Here is a 14,120-nt window from a genome sequence, read left to right on the forward strand (position 1 = left end):
ATCCACGCGATGTTGCAGAAGAGTGTCAACCAGGACAGCCCCACAACATCCAGAGCCTTTAGGAACACTGAGGAGCTTTTTAACCACCTCTGTGACCTCAACCCCAGAGATAGGAGAGCCCGCCTCAGAGACACCAGACTCTGCTTCCTCATGGGAAGGCGTGTCAGTGGAATTGAGAAGGTCTTTGAGTATTCTCTCCACCGACTCACAACGTCCCGAGTCGAGGTCAGCAGCGCCCCATCCCCACTATACATAGTGTTGATGGTGCACATTTGTATGTCCGGTTATATGGTCATTGTTACGTTTACTCTTTGCCAACATCACTGATACCCTGTGGTCACAAATAAAGAAGCCAAAGATAAAGAAAAACACCTTTGGAGGTAATCTTTTAGATTTTGACTTGACTGAAGTCTCACAAGATTGGCTGAAAGTCCTGTGTGAAATCTTAATTTTCTGGAAAATTCAGGGACATTTGACTGAAGAGATACCACTGGCTATCTATCTTTCTGAAAATGTAAACTGTTTATGTAACTAGTACGTGTTCTTGTTTATAGACAATGATGAGCCATTACTCAGTGGTTCTGGTGATGTTTCCAAAGAGTGTGCAGAGAAGATCCTGGAGACGTGGGGAGATTTGTTATCCAAGTGGTAAGGCTTTTATTGCACTTTTGTTGTTTTGGTCTCCTTTTGACCAAACGCTGGCATGATTGGCTTTTATTTATTTATTTATTTTTATTTATTTATTTTTTTGCAAGTGAGGGAACAAGATAAGCAGCTTATTGGGGTAGCTCTCCCTGCATTTGTTTTTTCAATGAAAATTGAAATAAAAAAAATAATAATAAAAAAAAAGCCATCTTTAATTTGCTGCTTGATACACACAGAAACCCTGACATTGTTGCATGAAAGCATGTACAGTATGTGTTGGGAAGCTTGAGGGAGACAATGTAAAATCGTTGCACAATGCAAGTCATATGACTCCATGACGTCTTAAATTGTATTACGATTGAACCGTGAATCATGGTCGTCATTGTGAATATAGATGAATAGATCGTTTTACACTAGAAACTATTTGAGTCCCAGGATGCACATGTTTGGAAACAATGAGTGCCAGCCCTGGAACAATGAGGCTCTGCAACTTATCATCACGGAATACAGATACCGTAATGCTACGCTATATCACAGTTCTTGCTTTGCTGTCCCACTATATTGCATATTTGCATATCAGTGAGGACCAGTGAGGACATGAAACAGCTAACCAATAGGACAGGAGGACAGAAAAGGGCGGGCCGGGTAGGACTGGATGTGGGAGATGAGCAAGGAGTGCTACTGATGAGTGGTGTGGTGCAATGCTTTTATAGTGTCTAAACACCTGTAAGAACCTGTGAGTTGTTATCTTAATACAATCTGTGTTATTGTTAGTTGATCCATACATTTTAGTCCTCACTTATGGTCGCGGGCGTGCTGGAGCCTAACCCATCTGACTCTGGGCAAGAGGCAGGGTACACCCTGAACTGGTCACTAGTCAATCGCAGGGCATATATAAACAAACAACCATTTGCACTCACATTCACACCTACGGGCAATTTAGAGTTTTCAATTAACCTACCATGCATGTTTTTGGGATGTGGTAGGAAACCGGAATACCCGCAGAAAACCCACGCAGGCACAGGAAGAACATGCAAACTCCACAGAGGGGAGGAAGGATTTGAGCCTGTGTCCTCAGAACTGTGAGGCAGATGTGCTAACCAGTCAGCTACTGTGCCGCCTTATTGTTAGTTGTCCAAGCATAAGCAATTTAAGCCTATAATGCGTCTATGGAACTTATGAGTGAATAAACACCAAATCACATGCGTGTTAGTCAACTGGTGTACGGAGTTGCTGTGCCAGCAATCTGAGGAAGTGCAGGCCCGGCCCATAGCCCTGTTCAAACATAACTGTGGTTATCATACCCGAGTTCAATTTCTCTGGCCACACCCAGGCCTTATACTGCCCGGCCTGTTCTCAATCAAGATATCACTTAACTAGGACCTACCTGACAAAGTAGACCAAAACATCCTCAAAAGCTAGACACTATGAAAAAAATTCAGAACAAATGAGAAAGAAAGTAATTGAGATCTATCAGTGTGGAAATGGTTATAAAGCTATTTCTAAAGCTTTGCGACTCCAGCAAACCACAGTGAGAGCCATTATCTACAAATGGCGAAAACATAGAACATTGGTGAACCTTCCCAGGATTGAGCGACTGCCCAAAATTTCCCCAAGAGCGCAGCCATGACTCATCCAAGAGGTCACCGAAGACCCCAGAACAACATCTAAAGAACTGCGGGTCTCACTTGCCACAGTTAACGACAGGACTCCACCATGAGAGAGACTGGGCAAAAATGGCCTGCATGACAGAGTTCCAAGACAAAAACCACTGCTGAACAAAAAGAACATTAAGGCTCGTCTCAGTTATGCCAGAAGACATCTCTTTTAGGAAAATACTCTGTGGTCCTGTGGTCTGACGAGACAAAAGAACTTTTTGGAAGGTGTGTGTCCCATTACATCTGGCGTAAAAGTAACATCGCATTTCAGAAAAAAACATCATACTAATCTGTTTTTCACACAGGGCCATGTAGGTTCAGATTTTTTTTCTCCCTTAATAATAAAAAACATTTCAAACTGAATTTTGTGTTTACTTGTTTTGTCTTTGACTAATATTTAAATTTTTGGGATAATGGGAAACATTTAAGTGTGACAAACATGCAAAAAAAAAAAAAAAAAAAAAGGAAATCAGGAAGGGGGCAAACACTTTTTCAAACCACTGTAGGTAAGTAGATCGTGTGTGTGTGCACACATACGTACATGCATATAATCAATCAAACAAATGAAAAACACTCAGTACGTCTGTAACTGTGCATACCTTGTGCTGCATGACAACATATTTGTCATGCGTCTATGCAAACTAGTTCATTGCACGCTGTTTGTAACCTTGTAAGGTCGTATGACAGGACTGTCGTAAACCAAAGACCACTTTTAATTGGTGAAATTATTGAATTTCCACTTAATCGATCAAGTGAATCTAGTCTGATCATCCCTATTACTGACCTCTGCTCTTCTCCTGCTTTTCCTAGGCATATGAACCTGTGCGTGCGCCCCAGGCAGCTTCCAGCTCTGGTGCGGAGTGGCATTCCTGAGGCGCTCCGTGGGGAGGTGTGGCAGCTCTTGTCCGGTTGCCACAACAATGACCACCAGGTAGAGGAGTACCGCACTCTAATCACAAAGGTAAGATAACAATTCCTGGATATGCATATGTAGTCGGTACACGATCAACTTGTGTGTCCTTAAACTTGCAGAATTTACAGAGAACTCAGGAATCTTGTTTTTAGACATCTGGCACATCTGGAGCACAAAATTGTTTGTACTGTGCGAAGGGGGTATAAGTCAGGGCCAAAGGAAGATCCTGCCTGGGGAGTTGTACTCTCAAAAGTTCCAGTAACCTTTCGGCAGAGGTGGACAGAGTAGAAATTGTACTCAAGTAAGACTACTGTTACTTTTGAGTTAAAGTAAGTAAAGTCCTCCAAATAATTACTTGCGTAATAGTAAATGTTCAGTGAAAATGAACTCAAGTACTGAGTAACTGGTGAGTAGCTTTTGATATATTTATTTTTTTTAAATCTGCATAAACTCCGTAGACAAAAATAGAAATGTGCAAATTCAAGTATTGCTCAAGAATATCACTTTATAAACAATAGTTGCACAATTGTCCAAAACATTTTTGTTTACCGCCATTACCAGATAACTAGCAACCCTTTATTGCTCAGTGACTGTTTTTTTTGGTCAATGTCTTTGTCTCAAAAGTGTTCTCTGTCAATTGACTGTCTGTTGTCGTACTAGAGCGGCTCCAACTACCGGAGACAAATTCCTTGTGTGTTTTTTGGACATACTTGGCAAATAAAGATGATTCTGATAATAAATCTTATAAAATGACATGAATTCAGGCAAATTCAGCAACAAGAAATGGTCTTAAGTTTGTTTACACTGTTTAAAAAGCCCACAAGGTTCACCAGACAGGCAGTGATTATTATTTATACACTGTAATTATACATTATTTGATTATATTTAACTTGAAATGTGGATTCACCCACATTTCTCAGCAATACTGAGATCTGATTCATTACTCAAATACAATGTGAGTTCTGTCAACTTGCTGCTTTGTGTGCATTGCAGATTGCTTTCAACTAAGTTGTAGAATATGGGTGTATTTAAGTTGATATTAGGTCTGTCATTTTATTTTTTTTATTTTTATTTTTTTTTTAATTCACATTAATCACTCATTTAAATATTTTGAAACTTGTGCTTCCATTAAACGAGAGGTCTGGGCTGTGCTATATGCAAATTACCTTTGTTTTTATCAAAAGTCCCATCGGGGTGGCTTTGGAAGCAGAATTTACCACCGTGCACACCATTCTCCTCACTTATCTTTGCACTGGTGGAAGCATTGACCTGGTGGATTTGGCGGAAAGGAAGAAGAAAAAGGAAAAAAGGAGCCCACAAAGTTCCCAGGCAGGACCGCTGGAGCCCGGGTGTCTCGGCTCGCAAGACGTTCGGAATGGGCGCGTTGTGCCCGCTTCTGTGCCCCCCAGGGTGAGCTCAGGCCCCCAAAAAGAGTAGCTTGGAGCGCTTGCAGGATTCTCTCCAGTCGGGGATGGTCCGATGTGTCCTCGTCACCTCGTGGTGAGGTGGGCGTCCTGCCTAGGTCAGTCTTAGACAAGTTGGTTGGTTGAGACAAGAGCTGATATAGAGAGCATTGCTCCAGCCTTTTTAAGGCCGAAATGAGCCAAAAGGGGGTGGTTTATGAGGATGTGGGTCTGTTGGCTTCATCAAGCCGTGATCTCCAACTCTCACTGGAGCAGTTCGCAGCAGAGTGTGAAGCGGCTGGTATGAGAATCAGCACCTCCAAATCTGAGACCATGGTCCTCAGTCGGAAAAGGGTGACGTGCCCTCTCCAGGTCGGGGATGAGATCCTGCCCCAAGTGGAGGTGTTCAAGTATCTTGGGGTCTTGCTCACGAGTGAGGGAAGAATGGAACGGGACGATCGACAGGCGGATTGGTGCAGCGTCTGCAGTGATGCAGACTTTGTATCGGTCCATTGTGGTAAAGAAGGAGCTAAGCAATTTAATTTAATTTACCAGTTTACCAATTTAATTTAATTTACCAGTCGATCTATGTTCCTACCCTCACCTATGGTCACAAGCTGCGGGTCATGACCTGAAGAACAAGATCCCGGATACAAGCAGCCGAAATGAGTTTCCTCCGCAGGGTGTCCAGGCTCTCCCTTAGAGAGAGGGTAAGAAACTCAATCATCCGGGAGGATCTCAGAGTAGAGCCGCTGCTCCTCCACATCAAGAGGAGCCAGATGAGGTGGCTGGGACATCTGATTCGGATGCCTCCCTGGTGAGGTGTTCCGGGCACGTCCCACCAGGAGAAGACCCCGGGGACGACCCAGGACACGCTGGAGAGACTGTCTTTCGCCTGGCCTGGGAACGCCTCGTGATCCCCCCTGAAGAGCTGGATGAAGTGGCTGGGGAGAGGGAAGTCTGGTCGTCCCTGCTAAAGCTACTGCCCCCACGACCCGACCTCGGATAAGTTAGAAAATGGATGGATGGATTTAAGATGAGACCATTTTCCCGCTTTGCATTGTCCCACGCCCATCCTCTTTAATACTTGTGATTGTTGAGAACACTACTATTTTCAATGTGGCATTTGTGTGGTGTCGAATGAAACATTTCATCTGGTTCAGTTGATAACAGATTCGACATCAGACATTCAAGTTTGCCGAAATACAGTCACTCGTGGCGTTCATGTAAAGTTCTTAAAATATTAACTCCCAGCCAAGACCGGTACAGACTGTGTTTCATGAACCCACGTCTGTAGTGACGTTCCGTCGCCTGTGGGTGTCGCTGTTCCTCTGTCCAAACTCCCAGCTTGACTGGGCAAGTGGCGCGGTACCCAGCAGGGTGGAGACTCCTTTGTTGGTGAAATCCTCCGGGCTGGCTAGTGGTGGTAGTTAATTAATTTAGCGTTCTAGTGCGACCTTGGTATCTTTGGTCTCCACTTTGATGCTCCGGGTGCTGGTAATTCACTTAGCGTCGGCATGCCAAAGTAAATGTCTGTGTCTTGCTTCTGATGATCATGGCTGGTGATTCACTTAGCGTCTGTATGTGAAGTTGAGTCTCGCCACCCCGTGGTTGTCTATCTCGGCGGGAAGAGCGAGTCTCGCCGGAGACTGGGATGCTGGGTGTCATCTTTCCATGGCGTGTCCGGTATACAGGTATCTACTAACTGTATTTGAATAAATTAACCTTGTTTGGAATGTACTTGTGGATAAAAAAGTGAAGCTTTTGGCCAAAATGTACACAGTTCGTAGGTATCTGTATCGCATCGGCTGTTAAAATAAGTAAGCCTCTTTTAGAATAGTGTATCATGCTCCCACATTCTGTTTCTGTAGCAGCTGGCTTCTTCCAACGATTAATCTATCTTTTTATGGTGTAATAAATCTAATAGTAAGTACAATAGTATACTGTATACAAAGGCCTATGCAAGCACGACGTTCAGGGCTTCCATTAATATCCAATCACTCTGTGTTGGGGGTGGTCAAGGCGCAGCTGTCATTTGACAATTGACAGCAGAGTAATGGTGGTGGTTTGCGGTAGTTGTCTAGCCTGAGGTGTTTGTCTCCGATGCAGCCCCCCAATATGAGCTGCATTCCTGCTTTTTGTGTCACGTTCCCGGAGCTGGGTCACTCGCAAGTTAACTCACACACTCCTTAAAATAAATGAGGTAAGGATCAATAAAGGTAGTAACAACAGAAGTGAGGATGAGCGGAGTGTTGGGTCGCACATGTACTGCAGCGCCCACACAGCTGTTGGGCAGCCAAGGGGTCCGTGAAAAGAGGTACGTATTCGTTTATGATCATTATTCTTTTTGTTTACACAGTAATTATTGTATTTATATATATATATTTATTTAAATTATTATTTTCTCTCTCTCTCTCTCTCTCTCTCTCTCTCGCTCTCTCTCTCTCTCTCGCTCTCTCTCTCTCTCTCTCTGTATATATATATATAATCATTTTATTATGCAGTATCATTTTTAATCTCAGAGGGTTGACAGCTGTTCGCACACTCGCTATTGTTTTGAGGCGCTTTTGCACCAATATTATCAGGAACTTTGAGTACTTTGTACATGATTTCCTGGAACAAAAAGTGCCTATGGCCCATTGCTTTGTTGCATTTGCCCAGCAGCCCAAGGGCTCCAGAACATGTATATAAATCAGTCTGATGTCACAACAGAAGTAACTGCACTGCGTTGTAGCTATGTGGAGAAATAATAATAAAAAAAACTATGCAAATAAAAAAGGCAGATAATGCTACATTACAGTTTAAATAAATGCGTCGATTCTTTGTCCTGCCAGAAACATTGTTCACCCCTTCATCGAAGGAAAAAAAGGCTCCTAGGTCTCTAGATAATAAAAAAAAAAAAAAAGAAATCCCAGGACTTTTGGAAATAGTTCCCACAGTCCAAACATGCAATCTTTCTCCAAAAGTTCCCAGTTTTGCAATAAAGTTCCTGCGGTGCAAAAGCCCTTAATTGGACATTTTTACATTGTACTACCAGATGGGGAGACCTCACCCACCCCCTCTAAAAATGTAATTATCAGCAAACGCCTAACAATTAGTTTGTAGTGTAACTTTTTAGTTTTTTTTTTTTTTTTTTTTTTTTTATTTAGTTTTTGCGCTTACTTGCGCTCTCGTACTGTTTTAATCTAGGTTTAAAGAATACAAGATGAATTGATTTTCCCTACATTTCCTAATATTATATAAGTGCACATATTAATGTATGTCTGTTCAGACATTGAAGTTACAATAGCTCTTTTTTGTACATACCCACAGGCGTGAGGTTATGTTTAAGTACCTGAGGTGACTCAGCCCTGTTGTATATGAGTGGACCCCCCTCCCCCAATGTGTCAATGCTGGTCTGAGTTCTTTGCTGCAACTCTGTCCACTGCTTATATAAAGGCAACATCCTGGGGGCACAATGCTGGTTCCCAGGTGGTGAAAAGATGTAGGTCTTGCCCCCCCCCCACTTCCCTCTTCTCACTCAGTGACCACTGTGCCTCCTTCCCTGTCCAAGTCTTCTCTTTTTGTGTAGATCTCTATAGCCTTGCACAGTTCCTGTACAATAACACACTATCTATGCTGATTTTATTCTGTCAGTTTAAATGGTATGAATGGAATGTTAGCTTTCACTGACAATACCATAACAATGATGTGCAACATTACTGATTTGATAGCTGCTGGACAGAAAGTTGGAATGTATTTTTAAAGCATTCGAGGATCGGAAAACACGTGCAGCTTGTCCAACAGACACTTCTCCATTTATTTAATCTACCTGAGCTAGTCTGGTTAAAAGTGTCAGGAATATTATATTAAGTGTGTACAATAAAAGTGGAACCTTTAAAGTTGAATGCCCCTGAGGTCGTACAATTGAGACATTGAATGAGAAATGTTTAGGTAAATTGGATAGCAACCAGTCCAGAGTGGACCACACCTCTAGGCCAAAGTCAGCCGAGATAGAATCCAGCTCACCCTAGTAAGTGCAAGTGGTATAGAAAATTGATGGATGGGTTATGGCGTTGAGCATCAAAATCTATCAATGTTTAGTTTTTTCTTTGGCCTTTTGTTGCTTTTTTTGTCATACTTATTCAGAAAGAAGGGGCGGTAAGATGAATATACACCAGAAGTGACAAAGTAAGCTGACTCACAACAGTCACTTTATTTTTTGCATTTTACTATTAAAAAAAAAAGTGAACATTTTGTTTGAAGCCACCCACTTTGCAAGTGTTTTCAAATATTGTGACAGACATAAATTAATGTCAATAACATTCAATATTTGGTAGCATAACCCTTACTTACTGCATCAAGCCTGCGACCCACTGACTTCACCAGACCGTTGCATTCTTCGTTTCAAATGCTTTTCCAGGCCTTTACTGGAACCTCTTTCAGTTCTTGTTTGTTTCTGGGGGTTTGTTCCTTCAGTCTCCTCTTCAGGAGGTAAAATGCATGCTCTATTGGGTTGGCCAGTCTAAGACCTTCCCCCTTTTCTCCCGATGAAGTCCTTTGTTGTGTTGGCAGTGTGTTTTGGGTCATTATCTTGTTGCATGATGAAGCTTCTCCCGATTAGTTTGGATGCATTTTTCTGTAAATTGACAGACAAAATGGTTTTGTAGACTTCAGAATTCTTTCTGCTGCTACCATCAGGAGTTACATCAATAAAGACTAGTGAGCCAGTTCCAAAAGCAGCCATGCAAGCCCAAGCTATGACATTACCTCCACAATGCTTGACAGGTGAGCTTGTGTGTATTGGATCATAAGCAGATCCTTTCTTTCTCAATACCTTGGCCTTTCCATCACTTTGGTAGAGGTTAATCTTGGTCTCATCAGTCTGAAAAACGCCAAAACGTTTGAGGCTCATCTCTGTACTACTTTGCAAAATCCAATCTGGCCTTCTGATTCTTTTTACTGATGAGTAGTTTGCATCTTGTGGTATGGCCTGTATATTTCTTCTCTCGGTCTTCTTCAAACACTGGATTGTGATAACTTCACCTCTGCCCTGTGGAGGTAGGCACTGACTGTTGTCTTTGTTTCTTCACAGCTCTCAATGTTTCTGTCATCAACTGCTGTTGATACCCTTGGCCCACCTGTTTGATGTCTGTTGCTCAGTACAGTAGTAGTTTCTTTCTTTTTCAGGACATTCCAAATTGTTGTATTGGTTATGTCCAATGTTTGTGCAATAGCTCTGATCAATTTTCCCTCTTCTCTCAGCTTCAGAATGGTTTGCTTTTCTCTCATAGACAGCTAGCTGGTCTTCATATTTGCTTAACAGCAAATGCAGTTTTCACAGGTGGAACCCAAAGCTAAAAACAAGCACTATTGTTTCAGTAATCGATCGAAAAGGCAACACCTGAGCAACTAGAAACACCCATCAGTCACATGTTCCAATACTTTTGCTCACTTGAAAAGTTGATGGCGGCGGCACGGTGGCTGACTGGTTAGAGCGTCAGCCTCACAGTTCTGAGGAGCGGGGTTCAATCCCCGGTCCCGCCTGTGTGGAGTTTGCATGTTCTCCCCGTGCCTGCGTGGGTTTTTGCCCGTAGGCATGACTGTGAGTGTGAATGGTTGTTTGTTCTGTCCTGAGTTGTTTAATACATCTAGATGTAAATAGTATGAAATAAAAGCTGGGATTCTTAACTTTTGTCTCATATTCTTTTGATCTGAAACCCAAATGTCTTCAGTATACAACAAAAACAAAGGAATTGACCTTGCCGTTCCAATACTTTTGGAGGGGAATGCATAATTTGTTAAATAAAGCAATTTTCTATTGGCATTCACTTTGCAGTTGTTGCTCTTTAAATAATTAGTACATGAGAAGTCAATTATATCATTACTCAGTTCCATTTTCTTTCCCAGTTTGTGCATACCATAGTCATGGCAGCTTCTAATTAGTAATGTGCTCTTGTGCACACTGTTTGTCAGCTCATGTGTGAGCGTCTCCCTTTGTGCTGCACGCACATTGTGTCCTAGCTAGCTGCCTCTTTGATCCCTCGACCCGGTCTCAGCGTGTCTGAACATGCTGTTCATGGGCATTTCTGATGAGGCCATTGAAAAAAGTGCCCACAATTAGAAATGTAACCTTTTCTTCCCCCGATTGAACCCTGATAGAAGGCTCCCTGCTACCCAGTACTGAGAGTGCCAGATTATATTTGAATGCTGAGTAATTAACATTCCAGCATGAAACAAAAAAAAAAAAAAAAAAGCAAAACCCATTAGACTATTGTATCCATGGCCCATGCATTTTGAATTTCCATAAATTAAAGCAGGCAGGACCCATTGACCGACAGAGCTACTATGTGTGATTTTGGCAGTAGCCCAGAGGAAGCTGATTGTGATGATAAAGTTGTTTAAAAAGAGAAATAGGAGGGCAACACCTATTTGATGTGTGAAGAAGCGAACATCTGGGTTTACATCTTACGGTACTTTTCCACTGCACAGTACTGGCTCATCCTCATATGAGTCACGCTTAACAAACAAACAACAATGGAGGAGGGTGAGGGTGTCCTGTATTTACTTCATGGTGTGTTGGCCGTGGTAAAGGGACACATCCATGAGGAGACTTAAGGGCGGCAAGAAAATGGAGAGCTGCAGCAAAGTGGAGACTATAGCGCTAAGACACAGCAACATGGCAACCTGATGTCAGCTTGTATATGTCTCTTGGGCATTTCTGTCCATTTATTTTCAAACCATCAGTGGTTTATGTCACCCAAATGGTATCAACTTAGCAAGTAGAGCCGAGTCAAATTGAGTAGGCACTGATGAATTGAAACTGGGGGATATTTACACCTAAATTTGTCATATCAATAGATTTTGGATTGGACAAGTCTATCTTTTAATGTGTTGGACACTGTTCCGGCAATGCCCTCTGTTCCAGGATGACATATCAAGGCAAGGGAATGTCTGGATGAATTTGTGTGGAAGAACCTGGGAACTCTTACTTAAACTCAATCAATGACAGTGAACTAGAATGGCCCCAGGACCTCTAGTTTCACTTTACATCATGCAACGTGTCTTAATGCTTATGTCCACATACTGCATGAATGATACAGCACTTTCTGCAAGACAAAAAGACTTTTGTGACACTTAAATTACTAATACCTAAGGGTAGTTGGAATCCGTGTGCTTGTGTTGTTGCCATGTGTTAGCCACGGGATCACCCTTTTCAAGAAAACAAACGTTAGATGGCTGTTAAAAGAACTGAAGGTCTTTTGTAAAAGACAGCAAGCGCATGATGTCAACTGCGTGGTGCACATGCAAGTCAAACTTTACTCAGATTAGAAAGTTCAGCTGTGCAGTCTTGTCGTCCACCAGTTTCTTCTCTTTAAATTTAAAAAGTAATGTGTGTCAAAATGACTAGTATTTATCTGAGGGGTTATCTTTCACATTGTAACATTCTTAGTTGCAGCACAGTAGAATAGTAGTTTAGTGCGCCTGGTCCGCAGTAAAAGATTCCAGGTCTGAATCTAACCTTTCTGTGTGGAATTTGCATGTTCTCCGTTTTTGTGTGCAATTTCTCCAGGTACTCCTGTTGCCTCCCACATTCCAAAATCAATCCATCCATCCATTTTCTGTACCACTTATCCTCACTAGGGTCGTGGGCGTGCTGGAGTCTTTCCCAGCTGACTCTGGGCGAGAGACGGGGTATACACTAAAGACTCAGGGCGAGAGGCGGCGGTATACATTAAACTGGTCGCCAGGCAATCATTGGGCACATATAAACAAACAACCATTCGAACTCACATTCACACACTTACGGGCAATTTAGACTCCTCAATTAACCTACCATACATGTTTTTGGAATGTAGGAGGAAACCAGAATACCCGGAGAAAACCCATTCAGGCACGGGGAGAACATGCAATCGCCAGCGAGGCCGGATTTGAACCCGGGACCTCAGAACTGTGAGGCAGATGTGCTAACCAGTCGTCCACCATGCCGCCCATCCCCAAATGATTCTACTTCAATTAATTTAAATATCAGTTGCTCATAGGTGTAAACACCAAAGTTGAACACAATATTTTGTATTGACACAAGTTCAATTCCAATTTCTAACACATTTTACCATAGGGGCGGCACGGTGGACGACTGGTTAGAGCGTCAGCCTAACAGTTCTGAGGACCCGGGTTCAATCCCCGGCCCCACCTGTGTGGAGTTTGCATGTTCTCCCCGTGCCTGCGTGGGTTTTCTCCGGGCACTCCGGTTTCCTCCCACATCCCAAAAACATGCATTAATTGAAGACTCTATATTGCCCGTAGGTGTGACTTTGAGTGCGAATGGTTGTTTGTTTGTATGTGCCCTGCGATTGGCTGGCAACCAGTTCAGGGTGTACCCCGCCTCCTGCCCGATGATAGCTGGGATAGGCTCCAGCACGCCCGCGACCCTCGTGAGGAGAAGCGGCTCAGAAAATGGATGGATAGATAGATGGATGGATGGATTTTGCCATAGGAAATAATGTGAAAGCTCTGTAACAATCATAAAACCACAGGCAATGTTTTAAGTAACGTTTTAACATTCTGGACAACGGTAGAGGTGGAAAAGGCCAAACGAGGCATATGATGACATGTATGCAAGGTTAAACACAAAAGAAGGAGAAAAGGATCTAGACAGGTTGGCCAGACAGAAGGAAAGAGATGAGAAGGATCTGATGGGGAGTTTAAAAGTAGTATTGAGATCTTGCGCAGGGTATAAAGGCCTACGTTGTGCTCAGCTCAGTAACCAAGTGTCAGGCCACTGTGCAGCCTCTTCATGTTGGCTGCACCTTCTTATTATTGCTATTTTTTTCTTGGTTTCTTGGTCTTCTTTCTCACCTTCCTCTCTTCTTTGATGAGCTATATTCCCTTTCCTCCCTCTGCTATCTTTTTTCCCAATTCCTCCCCATCCAGCCCTTTTCTCCTTAACGTCATTTATTTTTAGCTCCTCGTGCAATGGGCAGAGGGGATGCGTGAACGCGAAGGCGTTTGTCTGGATTTGCTGGGTGGGGGTAGAGAGAGGTGCAGGCTGGTGTGTGTTTGTGTGTGCGTCGCTCACGCGACAGCAAATTTCTCTGCACGAGACAAACTTTGCAGCCTTCAGAAATTCGTTAGAATGAGGAAGTGGATCATGTAGCATTTGGCTATTAATAGCCTGTGAGTCTTCTAATTATATTTTTTTAGTCCAGGATCCTGTGTAATTAGATGTAATCATAACAGCACATAACCTCAAGTTGTAGCACAGATTCATTAGACTGATGGGAGGCCTGTCACAGCTAAATTGTTTAAGAAGATGCAATCAAAAAACTTTAAATGGAGGCCTGACCAGTTTTAGAACTTAAAATGAACAACTGTCTGGTAGGAGGGAGATTAAGATGTCAGGTTTGCTTGTGCCGACTCACTATTGCTGACACTTTCAAAAATAGTCTATTGCACCATCTGCAAAACTGTTAGACCTAAAGGAATTTATGTGAGCATACATAAACGTAAGGTGTTTTAACA

General features: G+C 42.7%; 1 protein-coding gene across 2 annotated transcripts in view; it reads left to right on the plus strand.

Moving 5' to 3' along the window:
• Positions 1-14,120, plus strand: part of LOC133413394 (rab GTPase-activating protein 1) — a 96,572-nt gene that overhangs the window by 31,084 nt on the left and 51,368 nt on the right. For both annotated transcript variants that reach the window (XM_061697712.1, XM_061697713.1), the window contains 2 exons: positions 555-648; positions 3,114-3,264. In XM_061697712.1, the coding sequence (XP_061553696.1) occupies positions 555-648; positions 3,114-3,264 (245 nt within the window). The remainder of the gene's footprint in view (positions 1-554; positions 649-3,113; positions 3,265-14,120) is intronic.

The sequence above is a fragment of the Phycodurus eques genome, chromosome 15 (assembly GCF_024500275.1).
Source record: "Phycodurus eques isolate BA_2022a chromosome 15, UOR_Pequ_1.1, whole genome shotgun sequence".
Classification (NCBI taxonomy): Eukaryota; Metazoa; Chordata; class Actinopteri; order Syngnathiformes; family Syngnathidae; genus Phycodurus; species Phycodurus eques.